This window comes from Periplaneta americana, chromosome 10 (assembly GCF_040183065.1).
Source record: "Periplaneta americana isolate PAMFEO1 chromosome 10, P.americana_PAMFEO1_priV1, whole genome shotgun sequence".
NCBI lineage: Eukaryota > Metazoa > Arthropoda > Insecta > Blattodea > Blattidae > Periplaneta > Periplaneta americana.
The window spans coordinates 20,849,649-20,866,065 of NC_091126.1; the positions used below are offsets into that span (position 1 = coordinate 20,849,649).

General features: G+C 41.0%; 2 protein-coding genes across 2 annotated transcripts in view; one reads left to right on the plus strand and one right to left on the minus strand.

The window, feature by feature from the left end:
• LOC138707517 (uncharacterized) overlaps positions 1 to 16,417 on the plus strand; it is a 636,564-nt gene that overhangs the window by 287,328 nt on the left and 332,819 nt on the right. The gene's annotated exons all lie outside the window — the stretch shown is intronic.
• LOC138707516 (tigger transposable element-derived protein 1-like) lies at positions 11,805 to 14,554 on the minus strand. The gene is made up of 3 exons (XM_069837042.1): positions 14,413 to 14,554; positions 12,571 to 13,881; positions 11,805 to 12,442 (listed from the first exon to the last, which is right to left on the minus strand). The coding sequence occupies exons 2-3, from the start codon at positions 13,871 to 13,873 to the stop codon at positions 11,961 to 11,963; spliced, it is 1,785 nt and encodes a 594-aa protein (XP_069693143.1). The 5' UTR covers positions 13,874 to 13,881; positions 14,413 to 14,554; the 3' UTR covers positions 11,805 to 11,960.

Sequence of the window (16,417 nt, forward strand, 5' to 3'; positions counted from 1 at the left end):
TGTTTAAGGATGCAGCAGGATCTTGCACGAGAATTGCAAAGAGATACCATGGATCTCAAGAGGTTGCAGAGGAACATCAAAGGGAGGGAGAGGCATTACTGTTCACATGAACTCCATTATATCTCAGAGATGCTGCAGAGGCTTCAATCATTGAAGTGCAGCTGACAGGTTGCTGCAGCTCCCTCAGGTAGATGGTGCCTTGGTGAATCGCGGAATCGTCGGCGGCATATAACCCTCTTTAAGGATGCAACACAGCCTGGCACGTGAATTGGAAACAGATACCGTGGACCTGAAGAGGGTGCAGAGGAATAGCACAGGGAGGCAGAGGGGCATTCCTGTTCACGTGAACTCCGTCATATCTCAGATGCTGCAGAGGCTCCAATCATTGAACTGCCGCAAACAGGGTGGTGTAGCTTCCTCATATAGATGGCGCCTTGGTGAATCGTGGAATCGAAGACGGCATATACCTATGTTTAAGGATGAAGCAGAGTCATGCACGTGAAATGCAAACATACCATGGATCTGAAGAGGGTGCAGAGGAATATCTCAGGGAGGCTAGAGGCTTTCCTGTTCACGTGAACTCCATCACATTTCAGATACTTCAGGGCTTCAATCAGTCAACTGCAGCAGACAGGGTGGTGTAGCTTCCCCAGATGGTGGCTTGGTGAATCGTGGAACCGACGGCGGCATATACTAATGTTTAAGGATGTAAAAGAATCATGCACGTGAATTGCATAGAGATACCAAAGATCTGAAGAGGATGCACAGGAACATCACAAAGAAGAAGGGCATTCCTGTTTTCGTGAAGTCCTATATATCTCAGAGATGCTGCAGAGGCTTCAATCAGTGAACTGCAGCAGACAGGGTTATGTAGCTTCCCCAGATACATGGAATCTTGGTCAATCATGGAATCGACGGCGGCATATATCTCTGTTTAAGGATGCAGCAGAAACACGCACGTGAATTGCGAATAGATGCCATGGATCTGAAGAGGGTTCAGAGGAACATCACAGGGAGGCAGACAGGTATTCCTCTTCACGGGAACTCCGTTATATCTCAGAGATGCTGCAGAGTCTTCAATCAGTAAACTGCAGCAGACAGGGTATGTAGCTACCCCAGATACATGGAACCTTGGTCAATTGTGGAATCGACGGCGGTATATATCTCTATTTAAGGATGCAGTAGAATCACGCACGTGAATTGCGAACAGATACCATGGATCTGAAGAGGGTGCAGAAGAACATCGCAGAGAGGCAGAGAAGTTTTTTCTGTTCACATGAACTCCGTCATATCTCAGTGATGCTGCCGAGAACTGCAGCAGACAGGGAGGTGAAGCTCCCTCAGATAGTTCGCGGATTGGTGAATCTTAGAATCGACGGCGTCATATATCTATGTTTAAGGATGCAGAAGAATCATGCAGATGAATTGCAAAGAGATACCAAGGATCTGAAGAGTGTGCAGCGAACATCACAGGAAGGAAGAGGGGCATTCCTGTTCACGTGAACTCCATCATATCTCAGATGCTGCGGAGGCTTCAATCAGTGAACTGCAGCAGAGAGGGTGTTGTAGCTCCCTCAGATAGATGGCGGAGTGGTGAATCGCGGAATCGACTGCGGCATATAACTCTGAGAATGCAACAGAATCATGCCCTTTAATTGGAAACAGATACTATGGATCTGAAGGGGATGCAGAGGATCATCACAGGGAAGACGAAGGGCATTCCTGGTTTCGTGAACTCCTTCATATTTCAGAGATGCTGCAGACGCTTCAATCAGTGAACTGCAACAGAGAGGGTGATGTAGCTCCCTCAGATAGATGGCGCCTTGATGAATCGTGGTTTCGACGGCGGCATATAACTATTTAAGGATGCAACAGAGCCATGCACGTGAATTGCAAGCAGTTACCGTGGATCTGAAGAGGGTGCAGAGGAACGTCACAGGGAGGCAGAGGGACATTTTCTCTTTTCTCGTCAAATCCGTCCTATCCTTAAAATTGCTGTAGAGGCTTCAATCACTGAACTGCTGCAGACAGTGGGTTAGCTGCCATTAATATCTGCTGCCTTGGTGAATCGTGGAATCGACGGCGGCATATAACTCTGTTTAAGAATGCAGCAGAAACATACATGCGAATTGCAAAAGGATACCATAGATCTGAAGAGTGTGCAGAGGAACATCACAGTGAGGCTAGGGGCATTCCTCCGTCATATCTCAGATATTCTGCAGAGCTTTCAATCAGAACTGCAGCAAAAAGGGTGTCGTAGCTCCCTTAGAAACAAGGCGCCTTGTTGAATCGTGGAATTGTTGGGGCATATACCTATTTTTAAGGAAGCAGTAGAATCATGAGCGTGAACTGCAACAAGATACCATGGATCTGAAGCGTATGCAGAGGAAAATGAAAAGGGAGGAACAGGGGCATTTCTCTTCATGTGAACTCCGTCATATCTCAGAGATGCTGCAGAGGCTTCAATCAGTGAACTCTAGCAGTCATAGTGGTGTAGCGTCCTCAGATGGCGCCTTGATGAATCGTGCAATCGATGGCGGCATATCCCTCTGTTTAAGGATGCAAGAGTGTCGTAAACGTGAATGCCAACAGATACCATGAATCTGGAGAGGATGCAGAAGAACAGAGAGAGGCAGAGGGCCATTCCTGTTCACGTGAACTCCGTCAATTCTCAGATGCTGCAGAGGCTTCAATCACTAAAGTGCAGCAGTCAGGGTGGTGTAGCTACCTCAGATAGATGACGCCTTGGTGAATCGTCGGATCGACGGCAGCATAATCCTCTATAAGGATGCAGCAGAGACATGCACGTGAATTGCAAACAGATACCATGGATCTGAAGAGGTTGCAGAGGAACATCACAGGCAGGCAGAGGGGCATTACGGTTCACATGAACTCAATCATTTGTGGATGCAATTGTTGAATAATTAAGACGACACTAGAAAATGAATCACGTGCTTCATTAGCAGCCCTAATAACTTAAATAATCGCTATACGCATAACAAACTTAAAGTTGCAATACTTGCCTACCGGCCTTCCTCAGAAGGAAAAGATGTAGCTAGCCACTGAGTTAATTGTGGCTTATAATTGCCACCACTTCAGACATTGCACTTAACTCTTACAGGTTATCAGAACTTCAGAAATATCTTGATCATACTTGAAAGTATTGGGAGGAAACTGACTAACTGTAACATTAAGATTAAACTTTATAATTCCTCAATTATACTGATTGTATAGTTTTGAAAAAACAGTCTAATATTAGAGACAAGGTGTAACTAGGAATACTCGACTATTAATTAAGGTATCCTGAAGTAATTAACATGTCGAAGCAAACACGAATGGGAAGCTCGAAAGTGAGATAAGATCCACCGGGCCTGACACCATATTACTCAAAGTATAAAATTGGCAAAATACCCTCCCACGTGAGGCATATTGTGAGTAGAAATGCTCGAAAAGATCCTCAATATACCCACGCGGGTAAGGTAACCACGCATCACTCGGATATATGCAGTATTAGCCAGATATGAGACATGTTGTAACTAGGAAACTCAGACTTATGTTTACGAGATCATCAATATAACATTACCACTAGGAGATTCTAACCACGGATCAGTCGGATGGGTAGCCAGATCGCAAAATCAGATCCACTGTTACGGACACCAGGATATTCAGCGATACTCAGACCTCGAGAATAGTATGAACATCTTGTGCTCAGACACCCCAACGACATAATATGAAGCACAAGAATTTGCCAGAAGCCACAAATTAAAGGCATGGGATTGAACCGGTACCCAGATATATATCACGTGTAACTAGAAATGTCAGACCTCAGTTAAGAGGGACTGAATTTAACCACGCCGACAAAAGGAAACGCGCAACGCTAGGAACGTTGCTCAAAAGCTAAATGAGATCCGCCGGACACAAACGATAATATTCAATGTATAGAATAGATAGGCAGGCACATCATTTCAAGGACATTACAGAGAACACATCACAGCCATAAGAGAATTACAAAACACCTCCACATATGGATATATTAGTTCCCTAATAAATGTTTTAATGAGATAAAATGTTATTAGCATAAATAAATGCACGCTGAAATGTAATGATTGTAGTTTCATGAAGCGTGCGTCAATGACGAGAGAGGAGGAAATATTAATTGAAAGGTACACGATGACAATCGCGACCGTGCAACGATCCTTGGAGCTCCTGAATGGCTCAGTATTACCTATTTTTCATTATCCAGATCCATCCACCCGAGTGAGACTCGGACATTCCTTAAATCGAACATTAGACCACACACCGAGGCGTAAGATCTTCGCATATTGTCTATAGCGCTAGGCATTCAGTTGTAATATGTTTTTTCCTATCTTTCGTAACCGGTTATGCAGGACTCTAGTTCCTGAACATAATCTCTCAGGCAAACGAACTTCAGTTCGGTCGCATGGGCAACTCGCACCAAACATCACGTCCACTTGGACGTACACACTAATGTGTACTGTATAGAATTGGTAGAAACGTAACGCATATGAGAAACGTTACAAAGGCATAAAGTAATAGATAATCATTATCATTTCGTTAAGAATAATCAGATATTTGTGACGTATTGTGTGTAGGAATAATCAGACATCACTTAGGAGATCCCGAACTTGACAATGGTGGAAAACTAACCACTAACCACTGGGATGGAAAGCTCGAACGCTACATCAGATCAAACAGAAGGGTACCATGCTATTCAAAGAATATTGAGATACCTATAATGAGATTCTGAAATAACGAAGGAGAGAAAAGAACTATGGAACACTCGGATGGGCATCTGGAACGCTACGTCAGACCCACCGTTCCGGAAACATAATATCAAATGTATAGAATAGGAAGTGCAGTGAGATATGTGAAACATATTGTAACTGGGAATACTCAGACGTCAATTAGGGCACAAGAACTTTTTTCGCCGGGATATAACCGCGGATGAATGGGATGGTCAGCTAGAAACCTACGTCAGATTTTGTGTCGCGGACAACTTGTTCGATGTACAGATTTACAAAAGTGGGCGGATATGAGACATGATGTGGCTAGGAATACTCAAGACATCAATTAAGAGATCATACACCTAATTACGCCGAGAAGGGAAAGAGAAAACACTCGAAATGTACCGCGAACGCTGGTGCAGTGATCTTTATACTCGGTATATAATGTTGGAAAAATAGCCAAATATTTCAGTGATGCTCTGACTAGTAACACTCAGATATCAAGTAAGACATCCCGAATACATTAATACTCCGGAAGGAAATCCGGATTACTCGGAGGAGGAGAAGGAGTAGTGGTAGTGGTAGTGGTAGTGGTAGTGTTGGTAGTGGTAGTGGTGGTATTAGTAGTATTGGTAGTGGTAGTAGTAGCAGCAGCAGCAGATATCCAGCGGAGCTGACAACATTATATTACATATATAAAATTGGAAAAATAGTCAAATGCTTGATGGCAATAATTTCAACAGAGACGAGGGTCTACAGCTGAGTACAGCATGCAAACCTGCCATCAATACGCTTAGACCACCAGCACACGGCAGACAGTCGGGACCAGCAACCAGCTCCTGATTGGCTACCGCTCCCACCAACCAGAATGCGCTTAGCGGTCGGGACTAGGAGCTAGCTCCTCATTGGCCCGCAACGGGAAGCCCTACTATTGCATATATACCGGCTAGAAATGGTCCCACATCACTTCATTCCCTGAAGATGGTAGAGCTAGCCATCGAAAGCTTGGAAGTAAATCTCCAACTTACTTGGCTGAGAACCCGAGAAGAGTTATTCTATATGCACATACTTCAGACATCAAGTATGTATGAATGGGACAAATCACACATCAATTAAGAGATCCTCTCTTACACCAATTCGGGAAACTAAACACTCAACCACTAGGCTTGGTAGCTCGAACGATACATGAGATTCACCGTGGCTGACACCATAATATTCAACGTAAATTGATTGAAATATTAACAGTATTTTATGATGTGTTACAAATCGGGATACTGACACGTCAATTAACAGATCTTTAATTCACCCAAGCAGGAAAACGAATTGGGGTTCTCTAGCATTGGCTGCTCCAACGCTACATTAAATCCACCAAGAAGGACAACATAATATTCACTGCTTAGAATTGGAAGAATGAATAGATATGAGATACGTAGCTAGGAATACTCGGTTATCAATTAAGATATTCAGAAATTAATCACGTCGGGAAATGAGCCACGGATATTTCTGACAGGCATTTCGAATGCCAGTTCAGATCTACCGTAGGGAACACCATAATATTACATAAGCAATTACAGTAGCAAGATTTGTAATACGTGTTAAATAGGAATAATCACCCGTCATTTTACATGTCGTAAATATAAACACGCACAGAACCCAGCCATGGATCGCTCTGAGGGGCTACTTAAACGCTACATCAAATCCACAGGGCAGAAAAATATATATATAATGTATACTTTTGCACACACATCCAGATATGAGAGAGAAATTAAGGAATTCTGGATTCAGCCACGCCGGGAAACTAACCACGAATCGCTTGGATGGGAAACACGAATGAGATATCAGATCCTTTTCCCCGGACACCGTAATACTGAATATATATTCTGTTGAGTTCTGATAGTGTACTATGTTATAGCATACAGCATACACGATTATAGTATCTGTGTGCAGGGACCCGAAGTATGGTAGAATATTCCTGCATTTGTCGCGTAACTGTAACCTGCAGAATAACTTGAGCCTTTTTTCTTGAAATGAACAATTATTTTGATCTTTAAAGACAAAATAACAAACTTCTCATGACTCAGGAGGCTATAATTGCAAATTTAGCCACATGAGGGACATGGTGTGACAAGAATTTCTCAGACATCAATTAAGAAAATATGCAAATAACCAGCCGGAAATGAAACATGAGTCGTCTTCATGATACAAGGAGCGCACACGATTGACTTGGTGGTACGGATTCCACAGTATAGGCCTATATAATATATATGCACTAATGGGCGAGAAATCTACGTAAAGATTATTTTTTGGTCCTATAGTAGAGGAGTGAGATACGATCCGTTGGTAAGGATTTCACTTCGACGTAGCTCAGTGGTTAGGGCGCTTGGTACGTAGAACCAAGGACTCGGGTTCGATCCTCGGCGCCGGAGCGAATATTTCTCCTCTATCAATCATAAACAACGATAGACTCGGATAGGCATCTCGACGACTAAGTCGTATCCACGAAGCCAAGACCATAATATTCAAAGTGTAGTATTGGAAAAAAATCGGCATTTATGACAACATTTTTAAAGTATGAATACTGAGACATCAATTATGGGACACTGAAATTAACCACGACGGGAACGGACCACGGTTAGCCCGGATGAGCTGCTCGAACATTACATGAAATCGTTATATTCAGGGTATCGAATTGGGAAAACATCCAGACATGTGAAATTGCAAGAGGAATTATCCGACGGAAAAATAGGAGTCTTGATATATCCACGCCGGGAAACGTACCACGTATCTTTACGATGAGCAGTTAGAACGCTAAATCACAACCACCCGATTCGAAGCCATGGTATGTATGTATACTATTCGAAAAACTTCCAGAAATATGAAACATGTTATAACTTCAAATACTCACAATGAATCAAAATACACTTAATTTTAGAGCGCTTGGAAACGGATCACAGTCCGTTAGAATTGGCACTTTCAAATCCATCGGACCCGACACAATATTCAACATTTACAGTGTCGGACAAATTCTTCGACCGTCGTTGCGGGACGACGAACCACGGTTCACTCGGATGGGAAGCTAGAAATCTTCAAATATGTCATGTCATTCAATGTATACATTTATAAATGTGAGCAGATATGTGGGACATGATCTAACTAGGAATACTTGGACATCAATTAAGAGGTGTACTTAATCACGCGAAGAATAGAAACAGAAATCAAGTTTGTTTGATCACCGATGGTCCGAACTAATTTGATCCGGTGCCAGTTTGAAATCGAATATTTGGATCAACCAGCAAATAGCCTAATACATTAGGCTTGCTTTCCCTAGGAATACTGGGACATAATAAGTTAAGAGATTGACTTAATCACGCGAAGAATACAACAAGGACTCCAGTTTGAGATGCAGTAGAACCCCGATAGTCCGAACAAATTGGATCCGGTGTCTGTTCGAATTATCGAATATTTGGATTAAACGGAATGCAGGAACATTACCCGGGAACCAATCCTTAGTCGAGCGCTAGTACATATCCGGAAGGAGTTTACCACTATACTCAATGTACACTATTGGAAAAATGGGAAAATATATTAGAATTACTATGCCTAGTAATAATTGGTCATAAATTAAAAATCTTGCACTTTATCACGCGAAGAATAAAACAAGGACTCAAGTTTGACATGCAGTAGAACCCCGATAGTCGGAAGTAATTGGATCCGGTGCATGTTCGAATTATAGAATATTTGGATTAGACGGGATGCAGGAACATTACCCGTGGAACCACTCCTTAGTCAAGCGCTGGTACATATCCACAGAAAATTTACCACTATACTCAATGTACGGTATTGGAAAATTGGGCAAATATATTAGAATTACTGTGCCTAGTTATAATTGGACATAAATTAAACTCTTGAACTTCATCACGCGGAGAATAAAACAAGGACTCAAGTTTGAGATGCAGTAAAACCCCGATAGTCCGAACTAATTGGATCCGGTGCCTGTTCGAATTATAGAATATCTGGATTAAACGGGATGCTGGAACGTTACCACTTCTTAGATTAGCGTTAGTGCATATCCGCATGTGTTTCGCCTCTATACTCAATGTATAGTATTGTAGAATAGCCAAATATAATAGGCTTGCTGTGCCTAGTAATACTAGGACATAAATTAAGAGTTAGGGCATTTAATCATTAGCAGAATTCAATCACGAATCAAGTTTGAGATGAATGGGAAACCCGAAAGACCGCACTAATTCCATGTGATGCCTATTAGAATTATCGAATATTTGGATTAAACGGGATGCAGGAACGTTACCCGGGAAACCACTTCTTAGTCGAACGCTGGTACATATAGCAGAGGCTTCATCACTATACTCAATGTATACTTTTGCAGAAATAGCCAAATACATTAGCCTTGCTTTCCCAAGCAATACTAGAACATAAATTAAGAGATCGTGCACTTAATCACGCGAAGAATATAACAAGGACTCAAGTTTCAGATGTAGTAGCACCCCGATAGTCCGAACTAATTGGATCCGGTGCCTGTTCGAATTATCGAATATTTGGATTAAACGGGATGCAGGAACATTACCCGGAGAAACACTCCTTAGTCGAGCGCTGGTACATATCCACAGGACTTTACCACTATACTCAATATATAATATTGGAAAAATGGGCAAATATATTAGACTTACTGTGCCTAGTAATACTAGGACACTAATTAGAAACTCTTGCACTTCATCACGTGAAGTTCACAGCAAGGACTCAAGTTTGAGATGCAGTAGAACCCCGATAGTCCGAACTAATTGGATCCGGTGCCTGTTCGAATTATAGAATATTCGGATTAAACGGTATGCAGGAACATTACCCGCAGACCACTACTTAGTCCAGCGTTAGTTCATATCCGCAGGGAGTTAGCACTATACTCAATGTACAGTATTGGAAAAATGGGCAAATATATAGATTTACTGTGCCTAGTAATACTTGGACATAAATTAAAACTCTTGGACTTCATCACGCGGAGAATAAAGCAAGGGCTCAAGTTTGAGATGCAATAAGAAAACAACAGTCCGAACTAATTGGATCTGGTGCCTGTTCGAATTATAGAATATCTGGATTAAACGGGATGCAGGAACTTTACCTGTGAAACAACTTCTGAGACGAGCGCTAGTACATATCCGCAGGGACTTTACCACTATACTCAATGTACAGTATTGGAAAAATGGCCAAATATATTAGGCTTAATGTGCCTAGTAATATTAAGACACTAATTAGAAGATCTTTCACTTCATCACGCCAAGAATAAAATAAGGACTCAAGTTTGAGTTTCAGTAGAACTCCGATATTCCGAAATTAATGTTTCCGGTGCCTGATACAATTACCGAATTTTTGGATTAAAGGGGATGCAAAACGTTTCCCGGGAAGTCACTTTTTAGTCGAGCGCTGGTACATATCCGCAGGGGCTGTATTTTTCACACTGCAAATGGGTATATACCCGGTGGCAGTACTTAATGTATAGTGTTGGAAAAATAGCCGAATATATTAGGGTTGCTGTGCCTAATATTACTAGGGCATAAATTAATGACGCGACGAATAAAACCAGGAATCAAGTTTGAGATGCAGTAGATACCCGACAGTCCGAACTAATTGGATCCGCTGAATGTTCGAATTATCGAATATTTGGATTAACTGGAATACAGGAACGTTACCCGGGAAACCATTTCTTAGACGAACGCTAGTACATATCTGCAGCGGTTTCACCTCTATACTCAATGTATAGAGTTCCAGAATAGCCAGATATATTTGGCTCGCTGTGCCTAGTAATTCTAGGACATAAATTAAGAGTGAGTGCATTTAATCCTGCGTGGAATTCAATCACGAATCATGTTTGAGATGCATTGGAACCCCGACAGATCGATTTAATTGGATGTGGTGCCTGTTTGAATTATTGAGTTTTTGGATTAAATGGGGTGCAGGAAGTTCACCCGGCAATCCAACCTTAGTCGAACGCAGGTACATATAGCAGAGGCTTCACCACTATACTCAATGTATAGTATTCCAAAGATAGCCAAATACATTAGGCTTTCTTTTCCTAGCAATGCTAGGACATAAGTTAAGAAATCGTGCACTTTATCACGCGAAGAATACAACCAGGAATCAAGTTTCAAATGCAGTAGAACCCCGATAGTCCGATATAATTTGATCCGGTGCCTGTTCCATTATCGAATTTTTTAATTAAACGGGATGGTAGAATGTTACTCGGGAAACACTTCTTAGTCGAGCGCTAGTATTTATCCGCAGGGGCTTCACCATTATAGTCAGCGTACTGAATTGCAATAATAGTCGAATATTTTATATACTCTGTGACTAGTAATACTCGGACATCAGTTAACAGATGATGAATTTAATAATGGCGGGAAAGGATTTTGTGATGGTTCGGACAAGTAGCACGAAAGTTAGATCACATCCACTGGGCTGACAACATAATATTATATGTATTATATTGGAAATATTCCCAGATGCAAGTATGAGAACTGTAACTATGAATACGACAGCCTGACTAGATCGAATCCTACACGAGATCCACCGTGGCGGACACAATATTATTCTATGTATAGAATTGGAAGAAGTGGTACATATATGAGATATGTAACTAGGAATAATTAGACATCATTTCGGACTACCTGAAATTACTCACTCCGAGAAGCGAACCACACATCGCTGTGATAACGCACTTCGAAAGTTAACTAAGATCCAACATGGCGGTCACCATATTATTCGATACGTCACACTAAGATTGCTCGGTTAAATCTCCTGAACACAATCTCTCAGGGAAGCGAACTTCGGTTCGATCGAATGTGCAACTCTCACCAAACACCAGATCCACTTGGACGTACACACTAATGTGTAGTGTATACAATTACTAGATACGTAACGCATATGAGAAACGTTACAGAGGCATGAATTAACAGATAATCATTAGAGGAAAGGTGGTGGTTATGGAATACCATTTTGTTTTAAAGGAATAACTTGATACTAACACATGGTAAATAAGAACTAAGCATACAATTTTGTATGAAATTTAATGCTATTCTAAATACTGAAAGTACATTTTGCTAAATTCAATAGAATGAACGTAATTATCAAAATAATGGAAAAAGAAAAAAGGTAAGGGATATGGAATAGTGATGGGGATATGGAATACTATTGGAAAATTCATTCTTATTTGCAGTAATCGCATACATATTGCTCCCTATCACAACCAGCACACTCTTCATGTGCCCACATCTCGCACTGTAGGCATTGTACCCATATTTCCCCTCTTACGTCTTCCGAAAACTTGGTACCACAAAAAACACACTTTGCACTGGTATTTTGTGGTTGAGGATGGAGGGTGCCAGTGTCTTCATCACTGAAATCTTGGAGTTCCACTATGTCAGAATCACTTGAATCTGAAAACTGCGGTTTGCTGATTATTTTCTTCGTTGTGGACAACTTTTTCCCCCTACCACGTCCTCTGGTAGAGTTTATCGCCTTGCGAATATTTCCTCTGGCCGTAAATGAATCTTCCAGACTTCGTTTGTAGGGTGATGAAGTGAGGATTTGTGCAGATCCTTTAGGGCGCCCACGTCGAGTTGTCTTCTTCTTTGGCGGCACTGGCGAAATATCATAGGGAGACACCATCACTGTGGCAGTTGACGGTCCTGAAACAATTAAAACCAGGGTAGATTTAGATTTTTGGAACAATGAAGTTATGTAGAATCTGGATTCATATTAAGAAATAGAATGCTATTAGACTAAATAATGGAAATAAATTGTGAGAGCTACTCACCTGCTATTGGTTCAGTTGCTTCCGGTAACTGTCCCACTTCCTGTGCTATTTGTTGCGCATCTTCAGTTCTCCCAAGAGAGGCTGCAATGAAGTCATGCTCACTGAATACGTTTCTATTTGGTGGGAAAATTCCTGTTACCTTGAAACCGTTTACGGCTATTTCACCGCTTTGTGATTTCAGATAAGCATTTCCAAATAATTCAACAATATCAAATGGCCCCAAATTTCTGTCACTTTTGCGCAGCCATGTCCGGATTTCCTCACTATAATATGATTTGAGAGGAGACATGAATGTCCTATCTAGCGGTTGCATTTTATGTGTGCAATGCGGCGGGAGGCTAACCAAGTGCACATTATGTTCTCGGGCTAATTCTATGACATCAATGTTTCTTGTGTGGCTGTAGTGTCCATCCATAATCAATAGAACTGGTGAATCATCACTTGGCTTCGTTTTCTCGATAAAATGTTCAAACCATTGTTTGAACAAGTTACTCTGAACCCAGCCGGATGGATGGCATGCAGATATGGATCCAGGTGGTGCTCCTCTCATTAGATGTTGACTCATATTCTTTCGCGGGAATATTATCATTGGAGGAACAAAGCTGCCGCCAGCACTCATACAGACAATTACAGTCATAAGAGAGCCTCTTTCTGCCGCAGTTAAGGCTCCTATTTGTCTTTTTCCCTTCAGGCCTATAATCTGTGGAATCTTACTCTGGACTACAGATAGCCCCGTCTCATCTACATTAAACACTCTCTCTGCAGAAAACTGGTGTTGCGCAAAGAGACTGTCTAGAAGATCGAAGAACTTATGAACTTCTTCTCTATTGAATCCGGTAGCTCTGGCGTGTGATGTGCCCGTAGGTTTACGAATGGCTAACACATCCTTATGCCTTTGCATAAACCTCCGTAACCAGTCCTTTCCAGCAATTCCGGATTTTCCAAATGGATTATCAACATTATTTCTAACTGCCAGCTGGTAGGCCATCTGACGGACGTCAGTTCTAGTCAAACCATAGAAAAGTGATTCCATTTTTATGCAGTAAGCGACCAGCTCCTTTTCTAAAGCTGTTGGTAGAACAGTTCTGCCCCCTAATTTCGTTGCGGCAGCAACGTTTTCGTCAGGCTCTTCAGACTTTGCCAGGCGAAATAATGTAGCCCTGGGTATTCCAAATTGTTTAGCAGCCTTAAGGTATCCCATTTGTTTGTTTCTTACACATTTAATAGCCATTGCCATTTTTGATGAATCCCATGTCTTTCGTTTTCTTTGATCTGGTGGGACGAGCTTGCTATGACCCGGCATAATTCAACCTGTGAGAAGAATTTTTTTTATCAGAACTAGTGTAACAAAACATTAGTCTATTATCAATTAGTAGTCTATTTCATTCCTATTACGCCATAATATTTTAAACTACGTCACTCGTAATTTATCGATCAAATCAAAACCCCTAGTGAGATTTTCTACAGATGAATCGACATAAGTTATTTTGTTTTATTTAAAATATTTAAATTTAATAATTTTTATGTGCGAAATAATTATATTTTATGGCTTTCGTGCTACATTGTTGATAATATTCATTATAATAATAATTATAGAAATAGTAAATATTATTTAAAAGGTCGAAAATATTGGCTGGGGTTATGGAATACTTTCAAGCAGAAGTATCCCATAACCCTCTCCCGTAGCCATTACGAAGCAACACAAAGAATGCACACACATTTTGTCACGAACGGGAAATGTAATTACATCACTAAAAAGCAGAATTCAAACACTTCAGTTGAGTGCTAAACTTTCAGATTAATGTTAAACACTTTACACAAAATTCAATAAACAATACATACCTGTAGAACTTTCTTCGAAGCGAAATATTAAATATATGCTCCTTCTTCCACACGAACAACATTAACAGTCAATCGCCATGTTCTGACGTCAAACCAGAGAGAAAGTTAGTAGTTGTGATGACTAGTACAAGAGTGCAGCACCTCCTTGAGGGGATATGACCGTATCACATAACAGCACCCCTATTTCATAACCACCACCTTTCCTCTATGATTTCGTTACGAATAATGAGTTATTTGTGAGGTATTGTAGTTAGGAAAATCAGACATCAATTAAGAGATCGCGAACTTAACAATGGTGGACAACTAACCATTAATCACTAACCACCAACCACTGGGATGGGAAGCTCGAACGCTACATCAGATCCAACGGAAGGGTACCGTGTTATTCAAAGAATACTAAGATATCTATAATGAGATTCTGAAATAACGAAGCAGGGTAAAGAACTACGGAATACTCGGATGGGTATCTGGAACGCTACGTCAGACCCACAGTGCCAGAAACACAATATCAAGGGTATAAAATAGGAAGTATAGCCAGATATGTGAAACAGGTTCTAACTACGAATACTCAGACGTCAATTAAGGCACAAAGAATTTCTTTTCGTCGGGATATACCCACGAATCAATAAGGTGGTCAGCTAGAAAGCTACGTCAGATTTTCTGACGCGGTGCAGCTTGTCGTTCGATGTACAGATTTAAAGAAGTGGGCGGATATGAGGCTTGATATGACTAGGAATACTCAGACATCTATTAAGAGATCATGCACTTATTCACGCTGAGAAGGGAACGAGAAATCACTCGAAATGTACCGCGAACGCTGGTGCAGTTCCGATTGGTCTTTATAATCGGCGTATAATGTTGGAAAAATATCCAAATGTTTCAGTCATGCTGTGACCAGTAATACTCAGATATCGAGTAAGACATCCAGAATGCAGTAATACCGCGGAAGGAAATTCGAATTACTCGGATCAGCAGCTCGAAATTTATACGACATCCACGGAGCTGACAATATTATATTATATTTATAAAATTCGAAAAATAACCAGGTGCACATATGTGAGACATGAACTGTCTATGAATGGGACCAATCACACATCAATTAAGAGATCCTCTCTTACACCAATTCTGGAAACTAAACACTCACCACTCGGCTTGGTAGCTCGAACTACACATGAGATTCACAGTGGCTGACACCAAAATATTCAACGTAAATAGATTTAAATTTTAACAGTAATTTATGACATATTTAGAAACCGGGATACTGAGACGTCAAATGACAGATCTTTAATTCACACAAGCAAGGAAAAGAATTGGGGATCTCTCTGTTGGGCTGTTCCAACGCTACATAAAATCCACCAAAAAGGATAACATAACATTCAGGGCAAAGAATTGGAACAAAAATATATATATATATATATATATGTAGCTAGGAATACTCGGACATCAACTAAGATATTCCGAAGTTATTCACGTCGGTAAATGAACCACGGATAATTCTTGACAGACATTTCGAACGCCAGTTCATATCCACCGTAGCCGACACCATATTACATTTAGTGAAAAATATAGCCATATTTTTAGACATGTTAAGTAGGAATAATCAGACGTCATTTTACAAGTCGTAAATATCACGCAGAGCACCCAACCACGGATAGCTCTGAGGAGCTATTTAAACGCTATCTCGCATTTACAAGCAGAGAAATATATGATGTACGCTTTTGCACACGCATCCAGATATAACAAGGAATCACTTGGATGGGAAGCATGAACAAGATTTAAGATCCTTTTGTCCGGACACCGTAATATTGAATGTATAGAATTGGAAGTATTGCTACAGATATGAGATATGTAACTAGGAATAATTAGACATCAATTCAGAGAACCTGAAATTACTCACTCCGAGAAGCGAACCACACATAGCTGTGATAACACTCTTCGAACGTTAACTAAGATACAACTTGGCGGACACCATATTATTAGATACGTCACACTACGATTGCTCAAT

Excerpts from the sequence above, each read along its gene's own strand:
- LOC138707516 (XM_069837042.1), bottom strand. The coding sequence starts at position 13,873 with ATGCCGGGTCATAGCAAGCTCGTCCCACCAGATCAAAGAAAACGAAAG. Across the intron at positions 12,443-12,570 it reads AGCAACTGAACCAATAGCAG|GACCGTCAACTGCCACAGTG; the intron begins GTGAGTAGCTCT and ends TAATTGTTTCAG.